Source organism: Ornithodoros turicata, chromosome 6 (genome assembly GCF_037126465.1).
Source record: "Ornithodoros turicata isolate Travis chromosome 6, ASM3712646v1, whole genome shotgun sequence".
NCBI classification, from domain to species: Eukaryota; Metazoa; Arthropoda; class Arachnida; order Ixodida; family Argasidae; genus Ornithodoros; species Ornithodoros turicata.
In genome coordinates this window covers 40,226,923-40,235,601 of record NC_088206.1, presented here as the reverse complement: position 1 = coordinate 40,235,601, position 8,679 = coordinate 40,226,923, and the positions used below count along the sequence as shown (strand labels likewise).

The following is an 8,679-nucleotide window of genomic DNA, read 5'->3' as shown; positions in this document are numbered from 1 at the left end:
ATGAAAGTAGCAAGGGTGACTGTACTGTACAAAAGTGGGGACAAGAATTTATTTTCAAACTACAGACCGATTTCAATACTCCCTGTGTTTTCAAAGATACTCGAAAAAATAATGTATCAAAGGCTGCTGTCGTTCCTTATACTACACGGTATTATCGCAAAGGAACAGTTCGGATTTCGGGTTGGGCGCTCAACAGAACTGGCACTTTTGAGTGCTAAGGAGAGGATTATTTGCAATATTGAAAATAGGTTGCTTACGTTAGCCATATTTTTGGATTACACAAAAGCCTTCGACCTTTTAAGCCATAAGATTCTCCTGTCCAAGTTAGAAGGATATGGTATCCGTGGGCTACCAAATAAGCTTTTTTCCTCATATCTGAATAACAGGAGTCAAAAGGTAGCACTAGGAGCAAACATATCAGAACCACGAAGAATTCCTTGCGGAGTGCCCCAGGGAAGTATCCTTGGGCCACTCCTGTTTATTATATATATAAATGACATAGTAACTGTTTCCAATAACGTAGATTTCATTCTCTACGCGGACGATACAACATTACTTATCACAGGACATGATATAGAAAGTTTAGTGAACAAGGGAAACAACGTGCTTACCGATATAAGTCGCTGGACAGAAAAGAACATGCTCCGTATCAACCCCAATAAAACTAAGGCAATCATCTTTAGGGCCAAAAACAAACGTGTTGAAAATGTTCCCATTCTTAGACTAGGGTCGTCAAATGTTGAGATCACTGGTAGTGCTAAGTTTTTGGGTGTGTACTTCCACGAGTCGCTGTCATGGGATATGCATATCCATCATATTTGTGGTAAGCTTGCAGGTGCTACTGGAAGGGTGTTCAGGTTCAGACACGTGCTACCAACTCGTGCGAAAGTAATGCTCTATAATGCGTTATTCCTGTCAACGCTGAACTACTGTCATTTGGTCTGGGGCAGCACAACCATTTCAAACCAAGGAACCTTACAAGCAATACAAAATAGATTTATGCGTGCCATAGGGAACCTCGGCCCACGTCAATCAACTAAAGCCTGCTTCGAGCAGTACGGAATAGTTCAAGCCACTAATTTTCTAAATTATAAATGTTTGTGTTGTTACAGGAATGCACTTAAAATAATAGTAATGAATTCCTGTCTCTCGTGAACCTCTCGGCGGAAACGAGGTCCTATTGTACCAGGAGAGATGCGATGTGGTCATACCCGAGACTGCGCACATGTTATGGGGCACAAAGCGTATCACACATTTTGCCCCGTTTGCTAAATGAGTATGGTTTTCTCGGCGATAGTGTTGTGCCATCAAACCGGTATCTAAAAGCATTATTTTTTTAGGCGTCCACAACTGGACTCTAATGAACTGGTTATGAGATTTTTCGGCGGCGTTTCTTACTGTGTTTTTTTGCCTATGTGACCATATGCTTTTTCTTTTTCAGTTTTGCCTATCTGATTTTGTGATTTTCAGTTGTACTTGTTCTTTCTCATGTCAGTTAGTGTTTATGATAAAGTGATTGCTGTCATGCTGTAGGTGACAGGGACCTTTCGTCAAGCTCCATTGGAGCTTTTTGTCCCTGTCTCCCCCACAATATCGTGGAAATAAATAAAATAATAAGAATAATAATAATAGTTAACATCACAGATGGCCATTAAATTTAGCTTTGAATATTCCTTGTGGAATGTGCAGTGGGGGCTTGTGCTAAGACAGAAAATCAAGTAATGTCTTACCTAACTACACAATAATGAATTGATAAAAAAAAAACAATGAACATATCTCTTGAAACAACAAAAAGTGTGAATGGCATTCCTCACTGTGAGGTGAGTAATGCAGCATGCTTCATAATGTCATCATGATATGTACCTATAGTATGTGTTGTCCTCTTCGTATGGTGTGTTCCTCAAACTTGAGGAAATGTTACCTCTTTCAATGGTTTTTGTCTTTGCTGTATACTTTCATTATGTTTTATTTTGTTGCTATTTGGTACACTTGCTGTATTTGAACATACCAATGTTCGTGTATATTATTCATGTTATTTCTCCTGTTCGTTGCCACAATTACCTGCTTGTAGTCAGAAGTACTGAATAAAAACACTGATCAGGAGAAAAGCTCAGTAGATTCTTTGTTGTAGTACACTGTACGGTTGTCAAAACTATTAGTTACGTAAAGATAGTGCAGTGTCTCTACTTATAACTAGTGGACATGATTTTTATGTCAACATGAAAGAGACCATGAAGTATCAGCAAAGAAGTCTAAGCAGAAAGAAAAGGACATCATCTGAATGTATTAACAGGACTCCATCTCACAGCGAATTAGAAGTTGGAAAATACAACCCGAATCACACATCCCCCCGAACCCGAAAAGTTAGGACGCACAGGTGTCCATACACACAGAAGTGTTATCTTTTGTGCATGTACTATGTACAGACTTCAGTACATACAGTCTTGCCATTTTTGAAGATGCGCCATGACCATGTCATAATTCGACGACGGTTTATTTCTTTAATGGCTTAATTCCAATGTTCCTCGTAAACAGCTTCAGAGAGAGTGGTTTCTATGAAGAATCGCAGTAAATAACGTTACGGCGGGATTGGAAAGTGTTATTTTTCATATTGATACACTCCATCGAAGGTGACACACAACAAAGCTTTAGCCGATATTTGGTTTTTCAGTCTTCGCGCTTTGTTTCTCACAATAATTTGAACGACAATGGGCATTCATGCCATCGCAAACTAGAGACACGAAGCAGCAGCACATCGTCACTTTCACTGAAAACGTTGGCTATCCATGGTCTCACGTTCTCAAAAGCAAGGCACATAAATGTTCGGAGAACTTGTACGTTCCTTATCGTCATCCAAAGACACCTAAACACATCTATCATTCACTTTTCACTCATTAACCGTCCAGCCGTCTACACGCTCCGACCACAAACATAGCAACATAGCACAGCAGCCGCCATGTTCAGGGTTTTCTGCCGCCTCCGGCGCACTAACTGGAGGCGGCGGCGGCCGATCTGTTGTACAGGAGCGGGTTTGGAAATACGCGGCCCGGACACTTCCGTTCAGCACACAGTTGGTGAGAGGCATGAATACACAGGCTCGGACACTTCCGTTCAGCACACAGTTGGTGAGAGGCATGAAGACACAGGCTCGGACACTTCCGTTCAGCACACAGTTGGTGAGCGGCATGGAGACACAGGCTCGGACATTTCCATTCTGCACCCAGTTGGTGAGAGGTATGAAGACACAGACGCATATCTGGACATATGCAGAAGCTTCCCAGAAAGTTCTAGTGACGGAAGCGGCTGTGAAGAAAATGTGCTGCTGAACATTTTGCAAGAACATAGAGAATCCCTGCTGTAGTGTTGTTGGTTTTATTTGTTTGGGTTGTATTCACGGTATAGAGGAGGTGGACGACGAGGACGAAAAAGAGGATACGAGCACGAGGACTGGAACGGTCGGATGGAATAATAAAGCAGTTGTATGCGGGTATGCTTGCTGGATTTGAGGTAGAGATTCTGATGCTCAGCGACACCACAGTTTCTGGCGACGAGAAAGTTGACCCACGAAGCAAAGAAGACAGCAACAGGCAGCACAACAAAAGCAAGAGACTTCGCATCAGCCCGTCAGAACACAAGGCTTAGGTAACGTCATGGAGACTCCTTTGCCACCCTTTCCAGCATTTGACCCGCATTCCGACGTGTCGTCGTTATCACAAAGATGGTTGAAGTGGGTAGCCCGCTTTGAAAATTTCCTGCTAGCCGCCAACGTCACTAACGAGGCGCGCAAGAGAGCCATGTTGCTACACTACGCCGGTGAAGAAGTATATGGCGTCTTCCAGACGCTTTCCAACACCGGGACAGATTATGACACTGCGATTGCACGACTCAAGGAACATTTCGCACCAAAGCGAAACACCGTATACGAACGCCATGTGTTTCGTCGAGCCCGGCAAGAAGTCCGCGAAAGACTGGACCAGTTCCAGGTCAGATTGAGACGTCTTGGAGCGACATGCGAATTTTCCGAGATTGAGAGGGAAATTGTCTCACAAATCATAGAGGGAACCACGTCAAGCAGATTAAGGAGAGTAGCACTCAGAGAATCGGACATTACATTCGACCTACTTATGAAGCTGGGGAAAAGCATCGAGACTATAGAGATGCAAGCATCCAACATAGAAACACCTTCAGAGACGCACACAGTTCACAATGTAAAGGAGAAAAAACTTAACCGTAGAGGTCGGCCACAAAAGAAGAGAGAACAACGTGGTCGAGGGGGAACACAGAAGTGCTTTGGCTGCGGCGGAAGGTGGCCCCATGAAGACGGAAAGACAAGCTGTCCTGCTTGGGGAGCGAGGTGTCACAAATGTCAGAAGGGCAACCATTTCGCGAAGTGGTGCAAAGCGACCACATTGCCTAAGGAACCGGTGGGGTCCGTGAACGTGTTGTCCATGCGTTCAAAAGTTTCAAGCTCAGAAGAGTCTGTGTTTCACGTACAGGGCTCCACGAAGCTCCCTGTCGTTAGAGTAACGGTTAACGATAGCCCCCTGGACTTCTTCCTGGACACTGGAGCAGGAGTCAATGTGATAGGTGAAGAGACCTGGAGGACACACTTAAAAGCCCGACTGGAAGAGACAACGACTCGTCTCGTCCCGTATGGAATTACAGAGGCGATTCCGGTCATGGGAACATTCAAGGCTACGTTCAGAGCCAGGGATAAGCAAACTCAAGCGCCCGTATATGTCGTCGAAGGGTCACATTCATCATTACTGAGCTACGAAACGACCAGAGAGCTCATGCTCATCGATATCGTACGAACAATATCCCAGAAGACATCGGTAGACGCAAAAAGAGAATTTCCTAGACTGTTCGGAGGTATTGGGCGGCTGAAGAATTTCCAAGTCAAGCTGCAAATATCGGAGGATGTGCAACCCGTGGCGCGACAGCATCGTAGAATTCCCTTCCGGATGAGGAAAGCGGTGGAAGCAGAGCTGGTTCGACTCGAGAGTGTAGACATAATCGAGCCGGTAACAGGACCCACACCGTGGGTTTCTCCAATCGTTGTAGTCCCCAAACCACATTCCATTGGAGCGGTCCGAATGTGCGTAGATATGAGGGAAGCCAATAGAGCCATTGGCCGAGTCCGCAATGTGATGCCAACCGTCGAGGACGTCATCGGTATTTTGAATGGGGCAGCCTATTTTTCAAAACTTGACCTCAACGAAGGTTATCACCAGCTGGAGCTGGAGGAGTCATCTCGTCACATCACGACTTTCTCAACACACTGCGGTCTGCGAAGATATAAGAGACTACTCTTTGGAGTCAACGCAGCCTCCGAAATTTTCCAAGATACCATAAGACAAGTCTTACCGGATGAAGACAGGATCATTAACATCAGTGATGACATCCTAGTATCCGGACGCACGGCAGAAGAACATGACCGCAGACTTCGATTGGTACTGAGGAGTTTAGAAGACGCGGGTCTGACCTTAAATGAAAAGAAGTGCCTCATGGGCACCCAGACTTTGAAGTTCTTTGGTCACGTCTTCTCGGCCAACGGTGTCAGCGTAGACCCGGGAAAGGTGGAGGCAATAACGAAGATGCCGCCACCAAAGAACGCAGCAGAAGTGAAGAGCCCGTTAGGAATGGTCAACTATTGCAGTCGATTTATTCCCGGGTTGGCCGAAATGGTAGAGCCGATGAGAAGCTTAACACACAGCAATGTTCAGTTTCGGTGGACCAGGGAGCACCAGAAAGCCATGGACAAGATCAAGCGAGAGATGTCCCAGTCTGGGACTCTGGCGTACTTCGATGAGGACAAAGCTACCTCCGTCATCACCGATGCAGGGCCTGACGGGACAGCGGGGATGTTGATCCAGGAGTCCAAAGATAGGAAGAGTGCCAACATTTTGGCGTACTACAGTCGAGCGTTGTCTCGGGTAGAGAAGAGGTACCCTCAAATCGATAGAGAGATGTTAGCGATCGTGTCAACGATCGAACGGTTCCGGGTATACCTCGCAGGAGGCGACTTTACGGTAAAGACGGATCACCTACCGCTTGTGTCAATTTTACGAAACCCCAGTGCGAAGTTGTCGGCCCGGTTGGAGCGTTTCAGCTTAAGGCTTCAACACTATGTCTTCGACATTGAGCACATCTCCGGCAAACACAACCCGGCGGACTACCTGTCACGACACCCGCCTGTGCCCAGCGGAGCGGGCGCGTCGGCTAGAGAAACTGAAGCAGTCGAAGAATATATATTTTATTCGTCGTGAGGTCAGCCACGCCGAAAGCGCTCACCACAAGTGACATAGAGGAGGCGTACAAACATGACCGGCAAATGGACTTGCTGATAGCCGCTCTTCGCACAAACGATCAGAAGACTCGAGAGTTGCTGTGGCAAGAGCAAGCTTTGAAACCCTTCCAGCACATTAGAGCCGAGCTGACGGTGACTGAGAGGAATATCGTTTTGAGAGGGACAAGGCTGGTGATTCCGGAGAAAGCACGGTTGAAAATCGTTCAGTTGGCACACCGAGGTCACCAGGGCGTCGTAAAAACCAAACAACTGATCCGAGAAAAAGTTTGGTTCCCTGGGGTCGATAGGATGGTCGAGACTGCCGTCAAGAACTGTGAGGCATGTCAGAGAACGGTAGACGGGGGAAGAATTTCACCGTTAAAGATGACACCGCTGCCGGACGGCCCGTGGCAGTCCCTGGCGGCGGACTTCGCTGGTCCTTTGCCTGGCAACAAATACTTACTGGTAGTAGTAGACGAATACTCACGGTTCCCCGTGGTCGCAACGTTGTCGTCGCTGACTGCCAAGTCTGTCACAGGAAAGCTTAACGACATCTTCACAGTGCATGGGCTGCCTTACGTTCTCAGGACGAACAACGGCCCTCCCTTCTTTAGCAATGAGTTCGCAGAATTCTTGGACAACAACGGAATTCGCCACCAAAAGACTACGCCACTGTGGCCGCAGGGCAACGGCGAAGTGGAGAGATTTATTAAGAACGTCAAGAAGACGGTGAAGGCCGCCGGGGTTCAGGGACAGCTATGGAAGGAGGCGCTCAGCGAATATCTTTTGAATTATCGGGCCACGCCACATTCAACTACCGCCGTAACTCCAGCGGAGCTCTTGTTTGGGAGGAAGATTCGGACAAAGTCACCCCAACTGCAAGAGGCGCAACGCCAAGAAAAGCTACGGCAAAGAGACCGACTAAAGAAAGCAAAGATGAAGGCCTACGCCGACGAGAAGCGTCACGCCGAACCTCATGATTTTCAAGAGGGAGAGAGTGTCCTACTGAAACGGTCTTCCCCGTTGTCTCATGAGTCGCAGTACGAGCATCGTCCGTTTACGGTAACACGAGTTCAAGGTTCAGCGATCACTGCCGAGTGTGGGAACAAGCGGATTGTTCGAAATGCCAGTTACTTCAAGCGCATTCCCCGTCGACGTGCAAATGGGCCGGACGAGTGGGACGTAACTGACGATTTGACACGGACGTGGAAAGAACAAAGTGGACACGTGGAAACACCAACGGTGGAACAAGAAGCCCAGGATGCTTCAAACGAGCCACATCTGGATTCCGCCTCCAATTTGGCCGAGGAGACGCCGCAACTTGAAGGCAGGCGGTATCCACTTCGGGGGACTCGTTCAAACCCGCCAAAGCGATATCAAGACTTTGTGATGAAGTGATCAAAGGACTTAATTGGACAAGGGGTAGAGTTGTAGTGTTGTTGGTTTTATTTGTTTGGGTTGTATTCACGGTATAGAGGAGGTGGACGACGAGGACGAAAAAGAGGATACGAGCACGAGGACTGGAACGGTCGGATGGAATAATAAAGCAGTTGTATGCGGGTATGCTTGCTGGATTTGAGGTAGAGATTCTGATGCTCAGCGACACCACACCTGCCATCATAAAGCCTGCCAGAAGCTGCAGCAGTACCCTGCCTTGGAGAATCATCTGCAGTTGAGGCACGAGAAAAAGAAAGTTACGACTTGAAAGGCTCCTTGCGAAGGTGGTCGCTATCCAACGGTATCACCCACAAGGCACTTTCTGAACTGTTGCATGGCCTGAAAAGATTCTGTCCAACTATACCACTACCATCTGATGCAAGGACACTGTTGAGCACCACAAGAGCAACTGTGACACACACAGTTCATCCAGGACAGTATTGCCACTTTCCACTGGCAGACAGTTTGGTGTGCCTGCTTTCACCTGCTTGCCCAGCAGATATTCCTGTCGCGTTGAGCCTCATGATCTATATAGATGGACTAAACCTTACGAAAAGCAGCCTGAGTCAGTTCTGGCCAATTCTTTGTTATGTTCCAGAAATTCGGAAAAGTTCACCATTCTTGATAGGCTGCTATCATGGCTCTAAAAAACCTGCATCATGCGAAGATTTTCTCAAAGCATTTGTTGATTATGTGGAAAACTGTCCTTGAGAACGGTGTCGAAGCAAGTGGAAGACACTTTACTGTGGAGCTAAAAGCGTTCATTTGCGATGCCCCTGCTAGGGCATTTATTCTGGGGATAAAGGGGCATAATGGAAAGTATGGCTGTGGCAAATGTACCCAGAAAGGGCAGCGCATTGGAGGACGACAAGTCTTCTTGCAGACTGATGCTCCACTTCGTAGTGACGATGATTTTCGTCACAAGACACAGCCAATGCATCACAAATATTCCA

General features: G+C 47.0%; 1 protein-coding gene across 1 annotated transcript; it reads left to right on the top strand.

Annotated features, from left to right (window-relative positions):
• The first annotated feature begins 6,334 nt into the window (after positions 1–6,334).
• LOC135398518 (uncharacterized protein K02A2.6-like) lies at positions 6,335–7,687 on the top strand. Its single transcript, XM_064629923.1, has one exon. It carries the CDS (start codon positions 6,335–6,337, stop codon positions 7,685–7,687), a length of 1,353 nt encoding a protein of 450 aa, XP_064485993.1.
• The last annotated feature ends 992 nt before the right edge of the window (positions 7,688–8,679 follow it).